Source organism: Trachemys scripta, chromosome 3 (assembly GCF_013100865.1).
Source record: "Trachemys scripta elegans isolate TJP31775 chromosome 3, CAS_Tse_1.0, whole genome shotgun sequence".
NCBI lineage: Eukaryota > Metazoa > Chordata > Testudines > Emydidae > Trachemys > Trachemys scripta.
This window is the reverse complement of record NC_048300.1, coordinates 150195620-150221310: the sequence shown is the minus strand read 5'-3', so window position 1 is coordinate 150221310 and position 25691 is coordinate 150195620. Positions and strand designations below refer to the sequence as shown.

General features: G+C 41.6%; 1 protein-coding gene across 3 annotated transcripts in view; it reads right to left on the bottom strand.

Moving 5' to 3' along the window:
* The window catches only part of LMBRD1 (LMBR1 domain containing 1), a 229338-nt gene extending 205027 nt beyond the window's left edge, over positions 1–24311 (bottom strand). For all 3 annotated transcript variants that reach the window (XM_034766228.1, XM_034766230.1, XM_034766229.1), the window contains exons 1-3: positions 24226–24311; positions 22427–22603; positions 13559–13619 (exon numbers count right to left, since the gene is read on the bottom strand). In XM_034766228.1, the coding sequence (XP_034622119.1) occupies positions 13559–13619; positions 22427–22603; positions 24226–24285 (298 nt within the window). In that variant the 5' untranslated portion in view covers positions 24286–24311. The remainder of the gene's footprint in view (positions 1–13558; positions 13620–22426; positions 22604–24225) is intronic.
* Positions 24312–25691: the final 1380 nt, after the last annotated feature.

Here is a 25691-nt window from a genome sequence, read left to right as displayed (position 1 = left end):
GGGAGGCTTTTGTTTGTGCTCTTTGTTTGGGAAGTGGTTCGCTCTTGGGACTGAGAGGGACCAGACATCAATACAGGTTCTTCACATCTTTCTAAAGAAGTCTCTCCTATTTCAAACTTGTAAGTAAATAGCCAGGCAAGGCGTGTTAGTTTTCCTTTGTTTTCTCAACTTGTAAATGTACCTTTTACTAGAGTGTTTATCTTTGTTTGCTGTACTTTGAACCTAAGACTAGAGGGGAGTCCTCTGAGCTCTTTAAGTTTGATTACCCTGTAAGGTTAATTTCCATACTGATTTTACATAGATTTTTACCTTTTTCTTTAATTAAAAGCCTTCTTTTAAGAACCTGATTGATTTTTCCTTGTTTTTAGATCCAAGGGGTTTGGATCTGTATTCACCAGGGAATTGGTGAAAGGTTTCTCAAGGCTACCCAGGGAAGGGAATTAGTTTTTGAGAATGGTGGCAGCAGACCAGAACTAAGCTGGTAGTTAAGCTTAGAAGTCTTCATGCAGGCCCCCCACATTTGTACCCTAAAGTTCAAAGTGGGGATACAGCCTTGACACCCACATTTTCTCCCATCATCCTCCTCTGAACCACACCTCATAACACAAGGTGAACTGAATGACCGTGTCAGGGATTTGGAACTACCCAAGAGTAAGGCAGAGCTGTTGGGCTCCAGACTACAGCAATGGAATCTCCTGGCAGGTGATGTTAGGGTTTCCATGTTCCGTGACCGTCAAAAGGATCTTGTCCCATTCTTCTTCATGGAAGAAGATCTTGTAGCCTGCAACAAGATAGATGGTGATGGCAGACCTCAACATTGTTCACAATCCAGATGAGTGGAGACTGTTCATTGATTCATCGAAGACAAGTCCTAAAGCTGTTTTACTGCATAATGGCAATGTTTTGCCATCAATTCCAGTTGGTCATGCAGTCCATATGAAGGAAACCTATGACAACATGAAACCGCTTTTGAGGTGCGTAAACTATGACCAACATCAGTGGCAGCTTTGTGGCTATTTGAAGGTTATCGCTCTCTTGCTTGATCTGCAGACTGGATACACGAAGTACTGCTGTTTGTGAATGGGATAGTCGTGCAAGAGATTCCCACTACATCAAGATTGGCCACTCTGACAGTCATTGGAGCCTGGGAGGAAAAGTGTTCAGCATCCACCACTTGTTGAATCAAAGAAGATTTTGTTACCACCCTTACACATCAAGCTGGGTCTGATGAAGAACTTTGTCAAGGCCATTGACAAAACACAAGCAGCTTTCAAGTACCTCCGTGGAAAATTTCCAAGGTTAAGTGAAGCTAAGATAAAGGTCCTCAGATTCGTGAACTTCTTCGAGATGATGCATTTGGCCATGCACTGCGTGGCAAGGAAAAAGACGGTATGGAAAGCCTTCCAGTTAGTGGCAAACAATTTTCTCGGAAACAACATGGCAGACAACTACAGGTTGTTGGTGGAAAACCTCCTCAAGGCAGACAAAAGCCTTGGTTGCAACATGTCACTAAAGATACATTTTTTGCACTCATTTTTTCCACCGAACTGCAGAGCAGTGAGCGATGAGCACGGCGAGCGATTTCACCAGGACATTGCAACAATGGAGAAACGCTATCAGGGCAAATGGAGCCCATCAATGCTTGCAAACTATTGCTGGACAGTGACAAGAAATGCTCCATTTAATGAATACAAGAGACAAGCCAAGAAGCGCCGAGTAGACACTGAATAGGACTAAACTATGTACAGAATAGTTTTTTGCCTTCTGTTTCATAATAAATTTTATTTATATAACCCTTTTGCTGATTTTTGAAGTGTTACATAAACAGGACAGGTGAAATATCATGTAAAGCAACCATAAACATGAAAAGACTTCTGTTTACAATTTATGATTAAAACTACTATCTACACAATATACATAGACATAAAATGTAAAAACTTAAATATCTTAGTAACAGTAGCCAATCAGTTGTTTTAACTGTCATATTTGAATTCAGCACATCAAAATACATAATAGCTAGCACATTTTATCTCTGAAGCAGACGACTTCTCAAAAATTGTAGACCAGTGATATCAATTGTCAGATCAAAGCACAGTCATTCAAATTACTAACTCCTGATTGTTCTGTCTGGTATGTACTTGTTGCAAGACCGGTCAAGCAATTGTGTATACACTTCATAATGGCTTTCCATGATACAGTAGTTTCATAACCAGAATTCATAAATTGTACTGACAGATGCCTCAAAATTGTCACATCATACTTGATGTTTTCCTTGCCTACTTACTCATTTAGACTAGCCAGGTCACACAAGTCAAAGATAAAGTGACAGTTCATTCCTAAGTGCACATGTTATAGCTATTTAGATATAGCACAAGAGAATCAGGGTCTTCTACTATTTGTGTAAGCCAACAAGACAGAAATACCAAAGTAATTTTTCAACAAATACTTGCCTCAAACTTAGCAACAGTCTTAAAAGATTCAGTTACAATTTCTGTCCTTCGAGAAATAAAGAATGAGAAAACCAACTACAAAACAACACCCTTGAACTATATAGGTATCACCTTTTTTCTTCTCCTCTCCACCACCTTCAGTGACTCAGAGCACCCATGAGGGTATAACATTTTCGAAACAGGATAAGCAGTCTCAGTTTGCTTTCCAATCCCGAAGTGACACATTATTAACAAGCAAGCTATTTTAGAACCTACATTAATTAGTTGACTTAATGATGTCCAGTGAACATTTTAAAACTATCACACCTGAATACAGGTAACTAAGCATTCTGCCAGCACTGATTTCATCATATGTATTGGATATTTACAAGAAGCCATTATGAGGTTTGATAAGGCAGCATGACTAGCACACTAACACCCAGGGGTACCATCTGAGAATGCTTTAAGTTCTATTTTCAAGATGGACTTAGACATGGTTAGTTCTGAAAATTTTACCTCAGATCTGTATTATTGTGTCTTCAGTTCACAGCAACTCCATTTCCGTAGCACTGTCTGGCCAGTCTAGCTAAGTGACTGCAAGAAATCTGAGTTTTAAACAGCTAAGCATGAAAGTATTGATGGGATCAAAGGTTTGCAGGGTTATGAGATGAGAAAAGAGCTAGCCCTCAATTGCTTGCTGGCAGGCTTACCAATGGATGATGTATGACCCAAATGGGACAGATAGGACTCACTGTGTAGCTCTAAGTTTTGGTCATGAGCTAAATATAGTATCCCAACCTTTAGTAGCTGTCAAGTGGTTTCTCATCTGCTGAGCATTTGAAGACTACAACCTCTTCAGGTTATAAATTTTGGCACAGATCTATGCTCTTGTAACCTCTAGACTGTGGTATTGGCATACGTTTTAGCAGGGTATGATAGCATATATCCTTGTGTTCACACCGTACTTGCTATTGAAATATTTGTACATAGTCTGCCATGTCAGAGATTTAAAAACTCAATTTGCGGATCACTATTATCCTGGCAAAATGTACATAGCAGCATTATATGTGAAGTTATAAAACATAAGCTGAGATCACAACAAAGTAGGTTTTCCAGATAAGTCTAGGGAGTGGCCAAACCAGTTCCTCAGAGACAAAGAACAAGCTGACACCTCAGCCAGGTATAAACACAACTGATGCACCATTACCAGCTAAGTGACCATTCTTTGGCAGGAAAGGGAGCAGGGGCAAAAATCTACAACAGGGGTAGGCAACCTATGGCAAGTGTGCTGAAGGCAGCACACGAACAGATTTTCAGTGGCACTCACACTGTCTGGGTCCTGGCCACCAGTCTGGGGGGCTCTGCATTTTAATTTAATTTTAAATGAAGCTTCTTAAATATTTTTAAAACCTTATTTACTTTATATACAACAGTTTAGTTATATATTATAGACTTATAGAAAGAGACCTACTGAAAACGTTAAAATGTATTACTGGCACGTGAAACCTTAAATTAGAGTGAATGAAGACTCAGCACACCACTTCTGAAAGATTGCCGACCCCTGATCTACATCTTCACAAAACAACAGCATGGAGTTTTCTTCCACACAGACTGCCTTGTCACTTTCTCCCATCTGGAAACGCTTCTCCGGGCAGGGGGGCGGGGGGGGGGAGAAGTAGGACTATAAAAAAAAAAGGGGGGGCAGACACCACAAGACAGACACACCCTGGCAATTGCATTCACTGCGCCTGAAGAAACAAGGGAAGCAGCTGTTGGATTCTGGGGGAGGGGTTTTGACCTAAAGACTTTGGTCAGTAAGACTGCTGAAAGCATGGGATATGAAAATTTTGATTTGAATCTGATTGTTAAATTAGGCACCAATAAATATTTCTGACTTATGCCTCATTACTTGTATGTACTTAAAAATCTTTGTAATTCATAATAAACTTTGTTTTGTTTTATCTAATCTATTAAGTGTCTGAATAATTGTTTAAAATAATAAGATGGCATATTCCCTTAAAGGAATAAGGAACTTAATATATTTGCACTGTCCAGGAGAGGGCTGGGCAGTACACAACATACATTTCTGGGGGGGGAAGATCTGGGACTGAGTGTGCTGGGGTCACCCTGCAGCATAACCAAGGCTAGTAAGAGCCAAGGTGTGGCTGACTGACTATCTGAAGCACACACAGACATAGCTGGAAATGATTAACATGCTGGATGCTGTTTATGAGCAGTCCAGATTGGAGGCTACAGTAACAAGGCACAGTAAAAGGCACCCCAGGTTAGAGGGCAGGGTGACAGCTACTCAGCCTAACTTGTACCCCAATAGGTTACACCGGGGCCTTCCTTTGAAAACCCTCTTGTAATTTAGAGGTAAAGCAAAACACAAAGTCACAGCCTCAAGGGCCTTCAGTCACATGAACCACACTCCACTGCTTCTTACCACGTATTTCTGTTAAAACTTTAACTATTGGACAAATATGGAGTTACTCTCCATTATTCCCACTTGGGGGCAAAAGTGTTTACTAGATTACTATATAATCTTGATTATATAAAGTAAGATCTTCATGGAGATGGTCTTGCAACTATAAAATGCTCTTCCCCAAGATATAGGCATACTACGATGTATAACATCATGGCAGGAGAACTAGAAAGTATATTTCCATTTTGATTATTTGATGGGACTGCTGTTGTATACAACTCAAGGAAAGTGTTTCTCCGCCCCCCCCGAATTTTAAAAATTCTTGTTGCAAGCTTTTCCCAATCACTATTCATCCATGTTAAATTTGTATTATAGTAGGCACAGGAAACATTAAGGATTGCTTGGTTTTCCTTCCTCAACAGGATATAAAGAGTCCATGAAGATCAGGTGGTCAGACCAGATGATCATAATGGTCCCTTCTGACCTTAAAGTCTATGAGTCTAAAACATTAAGTTAAAAAACATGAGATATTAAAGTGAGGAATTCCATTAATTTCACTTGGGTCTTTCCTCACAATTTCTTTCAAAGTCTCACAATCAGGCCCTCATACCATGAATCACCTCACAAATAAGAATGATGAGGCTATGCATCAGCAGCATCACTAGCATTTGACTGCAGTATTAACATAAAACTTTGCTGTCATTGCACTGTGTACCAAACTTTACGAGCATTGCATGTTATGACAAAGGGTACCCTAGTTTGGAAGAAACTTCAGGTTTTTCATTTTGGAGCCTAGACCTCAATTACCTGCTATTTTACAAGATGCATAAACTCATTTATTAAATCATATTTCATGGAAATTTGCTAAAGAATGTTACGAGTCTTATGAAGGCTATTACATCTTGTACTCAGAGCACTTCAGGAAAATGGTCAAATGTGATTTGACTATCTATGTTTTTAGACTATGTGCATATATTTTGCTAGAAATGATGTATTACTGTTGAATTCAGTATAGGCAAAAGTTACAGAAATGTGCATCATTTCCTTAGCAATCTGACTAAATGCAAAATAGCAAAAGAAAAATAATACAGCTCATGCAATATGTAAATCTCTACCACCATCTGGAGGTAAAACTGTGCTATGGCATTAAAAATGTGTACATTAAATTGAGGTAGTATCAACTTCATTACACTTCAAAGCAGATGATACCTATAGGCTAATGCGATCATGTAGCAATGTTTGAAAAGGTAGCTCTAAGCCTCCATTTTCAATAGTGCTTCTCAAACTTATTCTTTGAGGAGTATAAAGAATTAGTTCTTCAAAATTACTAATAAATGAAAGTGTTACGCAGTTTGAAATCTCAACACTATTAAAATTAAATATCTGTAATTCTATGTGGTAGGTATTCCGTTAAATTGACAAACTAGGGTTTTATATGCCATTATTGCAGTCCAGTAGCGCTGAAGGTTTTGGCATTCATGTGCGGTCAACAGGAATTTTTGCTTTTCTAAATCTGCAGGGGCGGGGGGAGGGAGGGAGAGATGGGGACTCTGGTTGTCAGCCCCCTGGGTGGCTGGGGTTCATGTAGAAGGGCCATGCACATCCAGGAGGCAGGGATAAAAGGACAGCTGGAGCACCACCACCTGGGCTCAAGCTCTCCTTCCTCTCCCCCCACTCCACTCCCTCACCAGGAGGCAGCCTGGGCTCCAGCTGTCAGCCCCGGGGTGGCAGCAGCACAGACATAAGGGTGGCAATGGAGCACTAAGTCTGCTGTTAAAAGTAATGACATATCACTTTTCACATTGCCACACTTACTTCTGTGCTGCTACTGGCTTGGTGCTGCCTTCAGAGCTGGGTGCCCAGCCAGCAGCTCTGCTCTACCTTCAGAGCTGGGTGGCGGTATATGTACTGGGGGGGGGGGGGTAAACAACTATAGACACCAGGAAGGGGGGCCCAATTAAGTAAGTTTGAAAATCACTTATTTAGAGCATCCAGCAGCTGTACACAGTTAATTAAACCATTTCCCCTGTTTAGCAAATTACTAAGATCTCCCTCAACATGTATTTGTCCAGAGAAGTTAAGGAAAACTTAATGAAGATCACAAAAATTGGTAGGGGGACTAAGGCACAGCTAGTGTACAAGAAGTAATACTACTTTAATCTAGCAAGGTCATATTCAGGGCCTCCAGTCCTAATGATCAACTCCTCCCCCTCAGTGCCTCCTGCATGCTGTGGAACAGCTGCTCAGCAATGTGCAGGAGCTGCTTTTGGGGGGGGGGGGGGAGAGAAGAGGGGGGGGGAAGGGGAGGGGCAGGGGCAGAAAGAAATGGGACAGGGCCTTAGGGCTAAGTGGAGTTGAGCATCCCAGGGAAAAAAATGTTTAAATCAAAATGGGGGTCCTCAGGTTGCTAAAGTTTGAGAACTGCTGCTCTGGACAAACCATCCTGCATGGATAGCCAAAGCTACCAGCCTAATGAACTTTTGCTCAGCCCTAGTGCCTTGGATTTCAACTGTGCGCGTTCTAGAACTCATTGGGAAATTTTCAACTAAGTGTTTTTTCATTGGAAAATGCCAATTGGTTAACTTTGTGATGCCAAATTTTGTGAAGACTTCTCAGGTCCAGGATGGAATTACTAGTTTAAAAAAAAAAAAAAAAAAAAAAAAAAAAATCACATAGCAAATATTGCAGTGGTTAGGGAACTCATCTGGGATGTGGGAGACCCACGTTCAAGTCCCTGCTTTGAATCAGATAGAGCAGTGGTCTCCAAACTTTTGATCTTGCACCCTTATCAGTCAAAAATTTGAGCACGCACCCCAATATATGTATAAATTATATACATGTACTACTATACTAATATATTATGTACATTATAAAAAACAAAATAGAAATTAAAAAAGGATGAGATAAAGATGAAAAACAATATTTATTGTATATTTATTAATGGTACAAAACACTTTTGCTCTCAAAAATTAATATTTTGTAGAGAGCAATGTGATTGAATATGCTTTTATTATTTCTGAAAATCTTGGTTTAACACTTTGTGATACAGCAATTTGAAGGTCTGGATTAAGGTTAGGGTGCGGGAGGGGGCTTAGGGTTAGGATGCAGGGTTTGGGAGGGAGTTAGGGTGCAGGAGGGCGCTCAGGGAAGGGGTGTGGGATGATGCTCAGGGCTAGGCAGGCAGGAGGTGCAGAGCACTTACCTGGGGCAGCTCCTGTTTGGTGTGGGGCGGCGGGTGCAGGTGGCTCTGCGCAGCATGGCACCGCCCCCATGGCCACAATTCTGGGAGCTGTCCCCTCAAGCAGGGCCACCCAGAAGGCAGGGGCTTTAGGGGCTGAAGGGCCCTGACCTGCAGCTCTAAAGCCGCGTTTGGAATGCGGCCCTGCGAGCACGGTCCGGAGGAGCTGGGACAGCCGCACAGCCAGTGGCCAGAGAAAAGCGGCGCTTTCCCCTTCAAAGTGCTGCTTCTCTCCGGCCACTGGCTGTGCGGCTGCCCCTGCTCCTCCACGGGCCGGAGGACTCAGGGCCTCATTCCGAAAGGGGCTTTAGAGCTGCAGGCCAGGACCCCGGGACCCCCTTAGCCCAGGGCCCTTCAGCCCCTGCATTCTGGGTGACCCGGAGATTTGGGGGGGGGGGGGAAGGGGAGAAGAGAGAGAAAAGCGGCAGCTTCCCCGCTCACTCATTTCCCTCCCTCCTCCAGCAGCGCTCCTCCTGCCGCACCCAGCAGTGGATCGTCATGTGCACTCACTGGGGTGCGTGCAGCTCTCTTTGGAGGTCACAGAGAGCACTGGGCTATTGGCTATTCTGTAAGTAATTTTTTGTGTGTGAAGAGTTTCAAAAGGTCTGTTTCATCCCCACGTGGAATAAAACCAAAATGCTAAAATTTTGCACAGAACAGAATAGTTGTTCTCCAGAATCTAATGGTAATATCAAAAAAAAAAAAAGCAGTGACAACTTTCATCTAAGCCACACAGTTTTGCCTACAGTTTAAAAAAAAAAAAAGGGCTGAAGTTTTGTAACACACGTTAAATTAATAGTCTTAAGTGGCCTCTCTTACCATGGTTATCTGGTGAATTTTGGATTCAGTTTTTCAGAACACCTTAAAAGGAAGAAAGGTCACTGATCTGAATATTTATCCAAAATATTTACACTCAGACAGATCACCTTTCAAAGTATTAGTCTACTAGAAATTCAGATCTGAAGAGAGAAGATGGTTAGTTTTAAACTGGAGATTAAGTACACACACACACACACACACACACAGGCATGCAATCAGTGACCTTGACGTATTAATCTGCACCTATCATCCTCCTAAGCAGCAGCACCACCACCAAAATTTAGTACTAGAAATTTCAAACAGGCACTCCAAGGTAGACCTAGAATTGGAGGAAGATTTGATAGCAGGTAGGTCTGTATCTGAGTGGTGTCAAGTTTGTGTCTTTATATTACAGCTGTCAATTAATCACACTTAATTCACATTAATGATGATTAATTTGAGTTAATCGCACTGCTAAACAGAACACCAATTTAAATTTATTAAATATTTTGGATTGTTTTCTACATTTTCATATATATTGTATTCTGTGTTGTAACTGAAACCCAAGTGTATATTTTTATTACAAATATTTGCACTGTAAAAATGATAAAGAAATAGTATTTTTCAATTCACCTCATACGAGTACTGTAGTGCAATCTTTGTTCTGAAAGCACAACTTACAAATGTAGATTTTTTTGTTACATAGCTGCACTAAAAAAAAAGTAAAAAACTTTAGAGCCTACAAGTCCACTCAGTCCTACTTCTTGCTCAGCCAAGTGCTAAGACAAACAAGCTTGCTTACATTTACAGGAGATAATGCTGCCCTCTTATTTACAATGCCACCAGAAAGTGTGAACAGGCATTTGCATGGCACTTTTGTAGTCAGCATTTCAAGGTATTTACGTGCCAGATGTACTAAAGATTCATATGCCCCTTCATGCTTCATTCCATGCTGATGACTCATTAAAAAAAAAGTGTTAATTAAATTTGTGACTGAACTCCTTGGGGGAGAATTGTATGTCCCCTGCTCTGTTTTACCTGCATTCTGCCATACATTTCATGTTATAGCAGTCTCAGATGATGACTCAACACATCTTGTGCATTTTAAGAACACTTTCACTGCAGATTTGACAAAACACAAAGAAGGTGCCAATAGCACTCTACCCAAAGTTTAAGAATCTGAAGTGGCTTCCAAAATCTGAAAGGGAAGAGGTGTGGAGCATGCTTTCAGAAGTCTTAAAAGAGCAACACTCCAATGCGGAAACTACAGACCCCAAACCACCCCAAAAAAAAAAAAAAAAAAAAAAAAAAAAACACACCACCCCACCAACCTTTTGCTGGTGGCATTTGATTCAAATAATGAAAATGAACATGCATCTGCCCACACTGCTTTGGATTGTTATCGAGCAGAACCAGTCATCATCATGGATGCATGTCCCCTGGAATGGTGGTTGAAGCTTGAAGGGACATGAATCTTTAGCAGATCTGGCACGTAAGTATCTTGCGACACCAGCTATAACAGTGCCACGTGAATGCCTGTTCTCACTTTCAGGTGACATTGTAAACAAGAACCAGGCAGCATTATCTCCTGCAAAGGTAAACAAATTTGTTCATCTGAGCGATTGGCTGGACAAGAAATAGGACTGAGTGGACTTGCAGGCTCTAAAATTTTAGTGTTTTATTTTTGAACACTGGGTTTTTTTGGTACATAATTGTAGATTTGCAAGTTCAACTTTCATGATAGAGATTGTACTACAGTACTTGTATTAGGTGAATTGGAAAATACTATCTAGTTTTTTACATTAAAAGTATTTGCAATCAAAATATAATATGAGCACTGTACACTTCATATTGTGTTGTATTTGAAATCAATATATTTGAAAATGTAGAAAATATCCAAAAATATTTAAATAAATGGTATTCTATTATTGTTTAATTGGGATTAATTTTTTTAATTGCTTGACCGCCCTACTTTATTTTCCATCTACAGGTTTTGAGACTTATTAGCCCAGAGTATTAATTCAAGATCCATCTGGAGGGCTTTTCCCTAAAGAGCACTGAATAGTTTCCAGATAGTTGAAGAACTTTATATTAAACAATCAGACTAAATCAATGGCACTCCTGTTACAAAGAATTAACAGGCCAAAATACAAGGATATGCAGTAAAGATATTTCCTCGTATTCCTTTAGTCCCTCAGGAATCAAAACACATCATTGTTTTTGTGGAGAAAAATATAATTACTGACCCTGGTAGAAAGACATGTCCAAGAAGGCAAACTACAAAGCAACCTTGACACTGGACCAGAAACAGATAGTAATGACCAAAAAAATCAACACAGGGGAAAAAACCCTTAACAGCATGTAACCTACCTGGGTGAGCCATACCCCTCTCCCACAAAAGGTATCCAAGAAGTAAGCAGAAGTGTTTTTTTTTTTTTTTTTTTTTAAACAAAGTAGCCATATTTGTATAGTTTACCAAATCAATAAAGTATCACTGCATAGAACTGACAAGGAAAACCCAAGATTTTATTTTCATGAAAGTAAAGCCATAAGAATTCAGTTATATCGTATACAGAAGCCAGAAGGCATAGACTACCTATTTAGTCTGGTAAAGTATTCAAAGTTCTAATATGGTATTCTGCATCAAATTTATTTTTCAAGATAAGCCATCTGATATTTCTCATTTAGAGAAGCAGTATTGTTTTTAGGGGAACAAGAAGTTATAAACAATGGCAAGAGGAGAGGAGTTCCTTTTCTAAGTGGAGACTGAAGGTTTTTTAAAAAAATGTTGATTGACGCTTTTGTGGCAGTACTATCTGACTTATCAGAATGCTTTCTATGACTGTAGATTGAGACTACCCAAAATTGGCATTTTAATTTTCTCTGGCATCTTCATTGTAAAATAGGCTTCTTGTTGCAAAACATTAGTGAATGTTAGTGACTTTCACATTTTAAAAGTACAATATACATACTAAATATTGTTGTTTTGAGTCGTTAGGTTCCACTTTAATGCAAAGTGTGATTATACATTTACCAGCTATATTTGTACTAGTGTCATTGCCCAGCAGAAAGACTTACAATTCAATGAAAATTTAGCACTATTCATTGCAACATATCTTCAAGAGTATTCTCTCCCTCAAAAGAAGAAATTTGGTCTTAAAATCAGATTTTTTAATATTGGTCTTTAAAAAAAAAAATAAAAAATAAAAAAAAAAGACCACACACTTTGCCCAGACCACAGAAAACAAATCTGAGTTTCACTATTCTTGCATGTGTTTAGTCTTTAATACATTTTAAGGATTAATAATACATATTAAACTACTGAACATATTCTCCTCCCAACACATGATCATTTCATAGAGTCAGATCATAGAATCATAGGACTGGAAGGGACCTAGAGAGGCCTTCTAGTCCAGTCCCCTGCACTCATGGCAGGACTAAGTATTATCTAGACCAGTGGTTCTCAAAGCCGGTCTGCTGCTTGTTCAGGGAAAGCCCCTTGCAGGCCAGGCCGGTTTGTTTACCTGCCGCGTCCACAGGTTCGGCTGATCACGGCTCCCACTGGCTGCAGTTCACGGCGCCAGGCCAATCGGGGCTGCGGGAAGCGGCGCGGGCCGAGGGATGTGCTGGCTGCCCTTCCTGCAGCCCCCATTGGCCTGGAGCGGCAAACCGTGGCCAGTGGGAGCCACGATCGGCCAAACCTGCTGTCGCGGAAGGTAAACAAACTGGTCTGGCCCGCCAGGGGCTTTCCCTGAACAAGCAGCAGACCGGCTTTGAGAACCACTGATCTAGACCATCCCTGACAGGTGTTTGTTTCTTTGGTTTTGAATAGTGAGTTCAACACAATGCTAGGATAGTTATTTTCACTAAAACTTTGTGCTAGATAACATTATACATTACTCCAATGAATAAATATTTTATTTAGAAAGAAGGACAGATTGCAGAGATGGGTCCAACACTTTCTATAAAAATTTAAATTTCAAAAGCAACAGAAACCACATTTTAAAATAAGTTTAGAAGTTGATCTAATACGGTTTTCTTGCTTTCATTTTGTTTAGGCTCACCACCCTTATACTCTATTTTGCTCATTTACAGAAATAGATACAGTCCTCAGGCAGTTTCTGAGCAGTGAATGGTCTTGCATACCATAGGCATTACAATATAAAAACAAAATTGCACTGAGTTATGTACAGTAGGAAAACTTCACATTACCTTAATTGTAAGAAACCTTGACATACCATGCTACATGCTAAAAAAGTGACAAGAGTAGGGCCCAAAAAAATCCCTGAGGAACTCATTAATGTCTATCCTATGAATGTGTATTAACAATAGTGCATATTGTGTATTATAGGTCCATACGCCAATCATTAGCCAAGTCTTAAGCATTTTGTCATTGGGACGGTGATGGGAAGGATAAGCCCACGTGCAGAAGCCCCCAAGATTGCATTTTAATAAGCAAACTGCAATTTTAATTTACAAAAAAGAAAAAAGGTCTACAAAAGCTTTGACTGTAGACAGAACTAAGGTTTATCTCAGCATGAGTTTTCAGTTTAGTTATAACCCCCTGAAAATTAGCTTACAATACAATATTTTAATTAGAAGGTATCAACATATGAGCCAGTCACTGTAGAAAATCCTAATTTTAGAAGCAGTTTTAAAAATACTCACTGTAATATCCATATAGTACTGTGTCCTCAATTTGTCTTGTGACATTAGCATCAGCCCACTCCTAGAAAGATTGAAGGGGGAAATATGTAACACTTATTTCACAAAAGTAACACTTTCAATCCATAACACACTTTTGAAATCCTAAATATTTTGCTATTGTCAAGTGTATGAACTGGGAAGCATGACATTTTGTTCTTGGTGGCTTACAGGAATTCAATCAATTGAATTCTTACAGCTCTGGAAGAACAATTTGAACAGACTCAGACTTACAATTCTGAATACAAAAAGCACAGACATGGTAAAAAGGCTGTGTAGTTACCATTCGGCATTATGCAGGCATTTATACAGGCCCCTAGTTATTAATATTTGTTTTGATCATTGAGTTACATAATATTCTTGCATCTAAATACCACATAACAGACAGCACAGAACAACTCGACTCAAAATTAAAGAAAAAAATATAAAAAGATACTTATAATTGAAAACTTGATATCAAAGAGCATTTTCATTATATATCTGTCAGGTATCTACGATAGTATACTTTTATGGTCATATTTATATGGTAGAGTAATTTTGCAGGCGAAACCTATAGACAGACCAACTGCACTGGCTACTTAACCTCCATTTTAAAGGCAAATGGAAGAAGCAGTGGGGTTTATTATTGTTGAATGTTGAGAAAAATATGCGGTAAGTCCTTTATATTTTAAAAACTTTTAAAATAAGATGCTAAAAATAAAAACTAGGTATGAGAACAGATTCAAAATCTGCTTAAGCCATAGTATGTTGACCATGTAGGTAGAGTAGGGTGTCTACCCTACACAGTTAGGTCGATGTAAGGCAGCTTACGTAACCCTAGTTATGTCAGTGTGCACACTACAGCCTTGTCCCACTGATGTAAGTGCCCTACTACACGATGTAACAACTCCACCTTCAAGAGAGGCACTAATGTCGGTGTAGTTAGGGCAGTGGTCCCCAAACTGGGTTTCACAAACCCCTGGGGGGGGGGGGTCGCAGAACGTTACAGGGGGTTCGCCAGAAAAATTTCTCTAATGGTGGCCAGAGAACACCAGGCATTGGAGGCAGCAGGTGGGACCCGGTTGCAGGGCAGACAGCTCAAGCCCCAGAGAGAGAAGGACCAGGGAGTTTGGGCTGGCAGCCCGAGCCCTGCCCCCGTCAGCGGGGGAGCCGGCAGCCCGAACCCCAGCACTCGGCACTGGGCTGGCAGCCCGAGCCCCAGGGAGAGCGGGGCTGGGCAGTTGGGGCTGGCAGCCCGAGCCCCGGGGTCAGTGGGACCTGCAGCACGAGCTCAGTGGAGCTCAGTTGACTGGGACGGTCAACAGGGTCCAGCAGCAAGAGCCCCACAGACTGCGGAGCCAGCAGCCCAGACCCTGGCATGGGGCCAGTAGCCTGAGCCCTGTAGTGGGCAGGGTGGCAGCCGAGACCCCAGGCATGCATGAGGCAGGTCGGACCCCTGTCCTTGTCAGACAGGGGAAGTTGTTATGGAGGGCAGAGTGAGCAGGGGCCACGCTGTACATGGGAGGTGGTCCAAGCTAGTTTGTCCATCGCAGGACACCCTCCTAGGGACAGACCTGGTGGCAAAAGAAAAGCTGTTTGTAAGCCAAACCAGCTGGAAGCACATTGTAGCCCGTGTAGCAGTGTTAAGGTGCCTCAGTAATTGTCATTCTCTCTGGAGTGCTGTTTTGCTTCAGTGAGACTTGAGTGAATCTTCTCATTTTCTAGTTTGTTGGTTGTTAGCAGTCTGTGTTGTTTTTATTAGACGTTTTGTACACAAGTTCAATGGATAAGTGGCTGAAAAAGGAAAGAGTAAAGACCCAAGAATGAGCTAGTATTTCCTCAAGACCACACTGTGGAAAATCTAAGTCTAATGATTATGATGGTCCTGGAAAGTCACTTACAAAGAAAAGAAAATATGACGATTACATAAAATGTGGCTTTACATGCATTGGTGATCAAGAACATCCACAACCACTGTATGATTTGTGATGATGTTCTAGCAAACAGCAGCCTCAAACCTTCTCTACTTCAGTGCCATTTAGAAACTAGGCATCCTGCACACATCAACAAGCCTGTTGATTTTGTCAAGTGAAAATTAGCTGAGAGGAAACGTGACATTACCAGTTTTATATCCAAAGCAAGTACTGATAATGCAAACGCACTTGAAACGTCATACTGCGTGAGCTACCGAGTAGCAAAAGCATCAGAAGCCCATATAGAGAGCTTGACTGGTCCACGTACAAAAGAAGTAGTTCATTGCATGCTTGGAGAAAAGGCTGCAGAAAGGATTGACATGGTACCTTTGTCCAACAATACACGGTCACGAAGAATTAATGACATGTCAAATAATGTAGAGACCACAATTGTACAGAGTGAAATATAGTCCATATTATGCTATACAGTTGGATGAAGCAACTGACGTAGCTAATCTAGCTATTTTGCTACTGTTTGTAAGTAGTGTGAATGAAGGTCTGGTTGAAGACAACTTGTTGTTTTGCCTACCATTGGAAGAAAGTACAACTGGAGAAGATATCTTCAATCTGACTAATGCATATTTTCAAGAAAAGGAAATAGATTGGTCTCGTTGCCTAGGCATTTGCACTGATGGGGCCACTTCAATGACGGGGAAGTATACTAGATTTGTAGCTCGAACAAAAAAGGTTGTATCAAAAGTCTCTTGGACTCATTGCGAGGGCTTGTCAATGGATGCTGCAACAAAATGCATGCCTGGGGGACTGAAGGAAGTGCTGGACAATGCAGTCAAAGTGGTGAATTTCATAAAATTATGGCCAACAAATTCCAGAATATTTCACGTACTTTGTGAAGAAATGGGTAGTATACACAATTGTCTGTTGACCCATACTGAAGTTAGATGGCTCTCAGGGCAAAATCCTTGTGTGCTTGTTTGAGTTTAGAACAGAAATCCTAATTTTTTTTTAACAACCACCCTTTCCAAGAATTAATTACCTAAATTTATCTCTTCAAGGTCTCAATATAACAGTTTTCTATGTGCAAGAGCGAGTTGAATCCATGATAAAGAAGTTGCAGTTCTGGGAAAGTTGTTTGGAAAACAATCAAACAGTGTTTCAGTAATCTTCATGACTTCTTGGCAGAACAAACTTCAGTTGGATCAGTGCACTAAAACCAATATAACTGCACACCTAAAAGAACTTTGCACAACTTTCAGGGAATACTTTCCAGCCATGTCAAGCGATGACTGGATTTGCAACCCTTTTAATGATACCACTTTCTCAACACAGATATTCAACACTGAGGAAAGAGAGAAATTGATTGAAATCTCCTGTGATTACGAACTGAAAAGGAGTTTCAGACATCTGTCATTGATCAACTTTTGGCTCAGTTTAAGAAACGAGTACCCCCTTCTGGCAGAAAAAGCTGCTGCAGTTTTGTTACCATTTTCAACAACATACTTGTGCGAGAAAGCATTTTCCTCGTATGCACATCTGAAAACCAAATATAGAAAGAGACTTGATGCCGAACCAGACCTGAGACTTTCTCCAGTGGTTCTGGACTTCCAAGAGCTATGCAGAGCAAAGCAAGCGCATCCATCACACGGAGGAAATTTAAACTTAAATCCCTGGAAATATTCATTTTTAGGAGAGGGTTGACGAGATTTCATAATTTAGTGAAAAGGGTTCACGGGCTGATGAAGTTTGGGAACCACTGAGTTAGGGCGAGGAGGTGTCTGTATTGACATTGGCCTAACTTATCTTGGCTGCTGGCTGCCTTGTCAATTTCACAGCTACATGCTGGAGCCATGAAATGGACAAGAAATCTGGGCAGCTGAAATACTGCTGCTCCAGGCTCCCCACTCCTAGCTGGGCTACTGCCTGGAAGCTCCTATACTAGGGATTATACTGCTTTAACTGTACTAGTATAGTCAAATAGTACAATTTGTATATTTTGGCAAGCCCTAAGAATTATAACAAGAAGATAGACCTAAGATGTCTAAAACCCACACTTCTGGGAATAAAGATCCTCAAATTTCATCAACCCCTGCACAGTCAATGTTCCAAAATTTGAGTTTCAGGCTTGTTTATTAATTTTCAGTTTTCCTCAGTAAGGTTTTATCATTTACAGAGACCTTACTCGTGTTATAGGTTAGTAGTTATAAAAAAGGGATTAAGACAGTCTGTGTATTAGTCTCTAAGCAAGGATCTTCCTGACACCTATTTGTCAAATAGTACACAATGTGGGATAGAGGTTTCTTCTTATAAATCTTAAAGTTCGCAGTAAGTCAAAACAAACTTCACATTAAGTTCATTATCTCACAATTATAATCAAGTTTGGGGCAGGATCCAATTACCCAATGCCAGCCAATGACCCTTTATACTCTTACCCATTCTCCTCCCCAGATGTCAGAGAATAAGAACCTTTCACACATGCCGCAAAGCTTAACAGATATGGGTTCTGGCAGATCAAATAAGGAGAGCACATTCCTGAGTTAAGTGCTTCTCATGGAGGCAATAAAATGGAGAGTTTAGGATGGAAAAAATCCTAACATGCCCAACCAATGCTAGAGTAGGAATTTCTAAGCATCATGGCAGAGATAGGATTTGGGGACTGATTTATATAAAGAGAATAAAAAAGTACTTAATTGTGATAGAAAAGTTCTCATGCATAGTTTGCTTTTTTTAAACAAGTATCAAAAATGAATGCACTCCTTTTAATTATGTGCTCTTATGGGAAATGAAGAGTTAACTTAAACATATGGTTACAGTGAAGACTTCTCTGCTCTCATGAAAGTCTTAAAAGAGGATATGAAAAAGGTCTTGTCAAAAGTAATGTAAACGTATGTCCAAAGAAAATATGAAATCAGGTCACAATAGCAAGCACCAAATCAGCCTGGTGCTGATTAGCCACAAAAAACTGCAATTTTAGCCATCAGTCAATGGTATTCAAAAATCCTGAAGGAGAGGTAACCAGGAATTAAGATGACAGCAACAGAATCATATGCCACTGTTAGAAAGATATTCCTGTTTGGCATCTACGTTCTACCAGATAGCTGCTACATATGGAGATTGAGTTCTCTGCTAAATGAGAGCAACAGGAAGGATAGCAGCAACGTGAGATGTACCAATAACAGCAGGAGACAACAACAGAAAGTTTGCTTTGTCAATTTAATTATTTTTAAAATGCAAGTTATGTACAGGAACAAAGGTATATTTCTATAGAGAAGATTACATGTACAGTACAATGCAAGTTATTAGTAATTAAAAATTGTGTCTATTATTTCCATTTCCTTTAAAATTCCATTGTCCTATAATAAAGAAATATAATTTACCAGACCCTCTTCTGCTTACAAAGAATCTTTTGGTGAACTAAGCTTTTTTTTTTTTTAAAAAAACCTAAAGGTCGTACTTGGATTTTAAGAAATTGTCAGTCATTTAACATTCCCCCTCACCCATCTACTTATCCCATTGTCTATCAATGCCAGAATCTGTTAACTAGTGGTGTTCCACAAGGGTCAGTCCTCCGACCAATCCTATTCAACTTATTTATAAATGATCTGAAGAAAGGGGTAAACAGTGAGGTGGCAAAGTTTGCAGATGATACTAAACTGCTCAAGATAGTTAAGACCAAAGCAGACTGTGACGAACTTCAAAAAGATCTCACAAAACTAAGTGATTGGGAAACAAAATGGCAAATGAAATTTAATGTAGATAAATGTAAAGTAATGCACATTGGAAAAATAACCCCAACTATACATACAATACGATGGGGGCTAATTTAGCTACAACAAGTCAGGAAAAAGATCTTGGAATCATCGGGGATAGTTCTCTGAAGATGACCATGCAGTGTGCAGAGACGGTCAAAAAAGCAAACAGGATGTTAGGGATCATTAAAAAGGGGATAGAGAATAAGACTGAGAATATATTATTGCCCTTATATAAATCGATGGTACGCCCACATCTCGAATACTGCGTACAGATGTGGTCTCCTCATCTCAAAAAAGATATACTGGCACTAGAAAAGGTTCAGAAAAGGGCAACTGAAATGATTAGGGGGTTGGAACAGGTCCCATATGAGGAGAGATTAAAGAGGCTAGGACTCTTCAGCTTGGAAAAGAGGAGACTAAGGGCGGATATGATAGAGGTATATAAAATCATGAGTGATGTGGAAAAAGTGGATAAGGAAAATTTATTTACTTGTTCCCATAATACAAGAACTAGGGGTCACCAAATGAAATTAATAGGCAGCAGGTTTAAAACAAATACAAGGAAGTTCTTCTTCACGCAGCACACAGTCAACTTGTGAAACTCCTTACCTGAGGAGGTTGTGAAGGCTAGGAATATAACACCGTTTAAAAGAGAACTGGATAAATTCATGGTGGTTAAGTCCATTAATGGCTACTAGCCAGGATGGGTAAGGAATGGTGTCCCTAGCCTCTGTTTGTCAGAGGATGGAGATGGATGGCAGGAGAGAGATCACTTGATCATTGCCTGTTAGGTCCACTCCCCCTGGGGCACCTGGCATTGGACACTGTTGGTAGACAAGATACTGGGCTAGATGGACCTTTGGTCTGACCCGGTACAGCCGTTCTTATGTTCTTAACTTTCAAGACACAGTGAAAGGTTCATTTATTCACTAAGGAACCATTTCCACTCCCCATTGGCTTCTATAGCAAAAAAGGAAGTAACTTCAACCAAAGCAGGTTCAGGTTACAAAGGCTTTTCTTTTAGGGGACGGTGCAAATCTAGTTTTGGTATAGTTAAAGTGTTTGGGGTGGGGGTAATACATTTAGTTTGATTGTCAGATATGCATTTATAAACAAAAAATGCTTTTTATTTTTGGAATGCAGATGGTTTGGGATTAAGGGATATTGAACTAAATCCATATCCACAATACCTATTTCCTCAAACTACCAAAACTGCAAAGGAGTATTATGAAGACAAGGGTGTTGGACATAGAAAAACTATCATATATACTTGTTCATTAGCCCATTGGTTTATAAGTCAACAACCCCCCCCCCCAGATGGATAGGTAAAAATAGCAAAAACTGTATGACCCTTTCATAGGCCGACCCTATATTTCAGGGTTGGCAAACTTTGGATCCTGGCCCATTGGGATAGAGCCGCTAGCAGGCCTGGGCTCCAGGTAAACAAAATGACAATGTATTAGATATTCAAGTCAATGCTTCCATAGAGTTTAAAATCATCAAATTTTGGTGTAGACCCGTTTATAAGCCGACCCCTGCTCTTTGATGCGTCACTTTTTTACCAAAAACATTCGGCTTATGAATGAGTACATATGATAGTTGGTATTTTTCTAAACCAAAAATTATGGTAAACTGAGGACATGACATGGGACAACTTATGAGCTGCTAATTCCAGAGAAAAAGCCAGTTTTTTCAGATCTTGAAGAGCGACAAAAAGGGTCAGAAACACCTTCCACTGGTTTATGCCACAATTACTTCAATTATTTTATATGAAAATCTGATTTTCATATAATCAAACCATAATTTCAGATACTATAACTGTATTAAGGCCACATTTTTACACGTTTTGTTCTAGAGTTTTGAAGATGAATTGTTTGTTAGAAATAGGATGATGGTACAGATGCAAGGAAAATCTAAGGAAGTGTTTTTCCTTGTCAAGGTAAGGACTACAAGAACACGTCTGAAGGAAGAAGCAAAGCAGATGAAAACTGTTTTGTCTGTTCTTAATTAGAATCCATATGCACAAAGGTGGAAGATTTTTCCCATTGGGAGAAATCTAACTGAAAGTGTTCATGTCAGTTTAAAATCTCAACATTAATTATACATTCTTTGTGCGGTAAGTTATCTGATTCACCAAAGAACCAGTAGCATGGATGCAAGTTGTCTACCCTGTAAATGTGTAAAGCATCTGACCTAACCTTTGAAGTGATTACCCATAACGCCCATATGAATGTACGCAAGAGCATGTGTTCTTTGAGATTAAAAATAAATGGTAGACAAATATGGTAAGGCAGTGTACAAAAGCAATCTTTGTAGCAGAGGGAAATTATTTAAGACAATTAAAACTGGTGATTTAAATCACTAAATCAGCAAGCAGGAAATCATGATTTAGATAAAAAACATGGTTAAAATCAGTTATTTGTATTATCTGGTTATTTTCCTAACAACTGGTTGATAACCACTAAAACATGTTGAATTGCTCAATTTGTGCAGCTGTAGTGCCATAAGGAAGATGTTTCTGTTCATGTAGTTAATTCATCTCTCAGAGAGGCCATAGCTAAGTCAAGAGAAGAATTCTTCCATCAACCTAACCACATCTATACCAAGGGTTAGTTCAAACTAACTACGATGCTCAGGGAACAGTGTTCTTCACAGCCCTGAGCGAGGCAGCTAAGTCAATCTAATTTTTAAGTATTTTAAGGCCTTGTACTGAGAGCTCATTTGGACAGATACATCTTGTTCTGTTCTTTGGGTATATTTATAATATTATACAAAAATATAAATAATTATTTTATAGTGTGATCTACAGAAAATATTTAGGAGTTTCTCCTCATTTCTATTTATGCAGTGTTAAATGAATAAACCCTCCAGCACCTAGACAAGATTATTCTTGTGTATGTTATAAAAGTTGGTAATATTAATATTTTAATGAGAACAGTAGATTTACATTACAAAGTTATGAGGATGAAATATATTTTAGAAGTAAATGACATTAGTTTGCAATGTTAGTATTCTTCTTCCAAGACAAAAATTCCAACCATGTAATAAGGCATTAAAATATGACAGTTTGATAACTCAGAATGAAGAGATAATGAAAAGGGAGAGGGAAGACATATGGTAAAGCAATTTTGGCAACATATTTTACTGAATGCCAGTATCTAAGTAGTTCATACCTTAAATGTGCCATTTTGATTTTTCATATATGAAACTAGAAAAATGTCCACTGGCAGAAGTGCTGATGTGATAAGTGCAATTGCCAATGCAAAAATAGCTGTTATGGTAGAAATTACTTCACTTTCTCGTCGACTCTGGTACTTGCGCACATAAACCCAACAAAAAGCCAGAATAGCCTGAAATACAAAAGAAAAGATAGATACCATAACGCAGCTCAGCACAAGAATATCAGAAATGGCATTCAAGTTAAACTGCATTTCTATTCTATATAGATACTTAAACTGCTCTCATCACAATAATATCAGAACATCTTCTTGCTGTGCATTAAACATGACTAACATCTGCTAGGGGTAGGATTACCACCTTTGAAATGCAAAAAATATGGCACAGATACCCCCACAAGACAAGCCCGATGCAATCCCAAGCATAAAGTAACTCAACAACCCCCTTCAACAGCCGCTTATAGTGTTTAGAGAGAAAACACATACAAATAAAATTGATAACATCACACATCTCACTCTTGCATGGCTCAAACACCCCTCTTCTTCTCCCCCCCCCCCCCCCAGTGCACTTGCATGTTGTAGGGCAGACAGCAGCTGGATTTTCAATAGTTTTTATCTATTATCAGTTAAACTGCATAAATGGGAACACTGCATCATCTTTAGCTGGACAGAAAAACCTTTAACATTAGCTATCCCAATGTATTGTGATAATAATGCTAATCTTTAGTCCCACACAAAAAAATCCTTGCAGATTAAATTATTTTTCTGGCAACTGGCAAATCCATAAAAATACTGGCCAGGCCAGTCAAATGCTAGCCTGAGCCATGGGTAGTTTGTTCTCTCCCCCCCAAAGGAGGATAGCCTACTATTGCTGCTACCTTTCGCTCCATTAGTTCAAGAGGCAAAGGCCTGGGCTGGGGATCCAAGAACCCAAAACCTGCTGATGACCCAAACTGATGGCCACTATGGTTTCAGTTTCTCTCTCTTTTTTTTTTTTTAAGTTATGAAATTACACACATGACGACCAGTAATAAGACTGCAAAGTCAGGCATTTGAAAGTTAGGACGTGTCAGAATTAGAGCTACTGTGAAACCTCAGTTCAGTGCTTTAGGGTACAATATGTAATTACATAGAATCATAGAATATCAGGATTGAAAGGGACCTCAGGAGGTCATCTAGTCCAACCCCCTGCTCAAAGCAGGACCAATCCCCAGACAGATTTTTACCCCAGTTCCCTAAATGGCCCCCTCAAGGATTGAACTCACAACCCTGGGTTTAGCAGGTCAATGCTCAAACCACTGAGCTATCCCTCCCCCAGGCTCAAAACATGACCACATACTGTTTTGCCACAGGACCCCTGCACAGCCTGTCTCCGCTGGCTACCCCTAGAGGAACCAGAGACCCCCAAGGGGAGGCATGCAGGAGCGTGGTCAGTAGCCCCAGGCCCCAAGGAGAAGGGGATGGGGGGGGAGCTGTTACCCCCTTAGTGGGGGGAGGAAGTGTGAGGGCCAGTTAGTTAACCCCAGAGACAGCAAGGAGGGAAGGGCCTGCGGGAGCCCGTTAGCCCGGACACTAGGGGCGTGGTTGAGAAGCACATGCTGCGAGGGTCCATGAGTGGGCAGGGGTGAGAACGCTCGTTATCCCGGTTACCAAGCACCCGAGGAGGGGGCACCGTGGGGTAACCCGTTCCCGCCAAAGGCTGTACGGGAGGCAAGGGCCTGCGGCCTCACAGAGCCTAGAGCGGCCAACCCGGGAAAGGGAAGACGCTCCAGTGGAGCCGCGCCGCCTCCTCCTACCAGCAGCGAGAGGCCGAAAAGGCACCAGCCCGTGAGCAGCTCCGAAGAGGCCGCCGCCATCTTCACTTCCGGCAACAGCAGCGGCACCACCCCTTCCCCGGGGAGGAGCTATTTAAAGGGGCGGGGCCTGGTTAGTTACTATGGAAACCGCTAAACAAACCACGGCGCACAATCGTAGCGCTCCTAGTGGTGCGAGCGGCACGTCATTAAGCCAGCAGCCAATGAAGAGAGGGTGGCGCTCCGGCCGCGCGCTCTTCGGCTAGGGGAGTTGGAAAATATTCTCTCTTTGGGTGTTCCCCGCCGCCGAGACCCACCCCCGGCAGGAGCCCCGGCTGCCTCTTCGACCCCGCTTCGCAGTAGAAGCCGCCGAGCCGGGGAATCCCTCCCCCCAGTGGCTCCGTCCCCAGAGACAATGGATGTTCATTTATCTCTTCCAACCTGAGCAAATTACTCCTGAGGGCGTTCTGCACCAAAAGAGTAAAAATTCTGCAAACAATATTTTAAAATTTTGCAAATTATATCGGTCAAATAAACGTGGAGGCCCCAGCATGGCAATGGGGAGCACAGGCCACTGGTTGCACAGAGGTGGGAGATCATTGTGCAGCTCCTCCCAGGGGACTTGAACTCAGCAGTGAGGCTGCACCCAACCCTGACACAGCACAAGGTCTGGGCCTGCCCCAGTTATAATACTCCAGGGTCCGGCCCCTCTGTGCAAAGTGCACCAGGTGTGAGTAGGCAGCCTCAGCAAGGCAGGGTCCAAGTGTGGCGGGGCTTATTGCAGGTAGGGTTACCATATCTCATAAATAAAGAAAGAGGACCCTCCAGGGGCCCTGGCCGCGCCCATTTCCCCACCCCTAGCCCCGTCCCAACTCCGCCCCTTCCGCACCCTAACTCCGCCCCCTCCTCCCTCCCACTCCCAGCCAGGGGGAAAGGGCTGCCCCAGCGCTACCGGCTTCAGGGTTTGCCAGGCAGCCCCCAGACCCTGCACCCCCAGCCGGCGCTTTCCCAGCACAGCTGGAGCCCGGGAGAGGAAGCGCCCAGCCGGAGGCGCAGGGTCTGGAGGCTGCCCAGCAAACCGTGAAGCCGGTAGCGCTCGGGCTTTGGGCAGCCCCTATGTCTCCGGACCCTGCGCCCCCAGCCGGGCACTTCCCCTCCCGGGCTCCGGCGGCGCAGGGTCTGGAGGCACGGGGCTGCCCGAAGCCGGTAGCGCTCGGGCAGCCCGGCTCTTAAACAGAGCCGAAGAGTCAGGGAGGAGCAGAGCCCCCGCGGCTGGAGGCTCTGCTCCTCTCCGGCTCTGTTTAAGATCTGGGTGCAGGTAGCTTGTCGGGTGTGACCCAGGTATAGGGCTCATCCGGGAGGGGGGTTCAGTGAGAGGGTCTGAGTATGAGGGGGTCTAGATGCATGGGGGTTGAGCAGATGGGGGAGCAGTTACCTTTACAGGGATCCCACCCCCTGCAGCTGAGTGA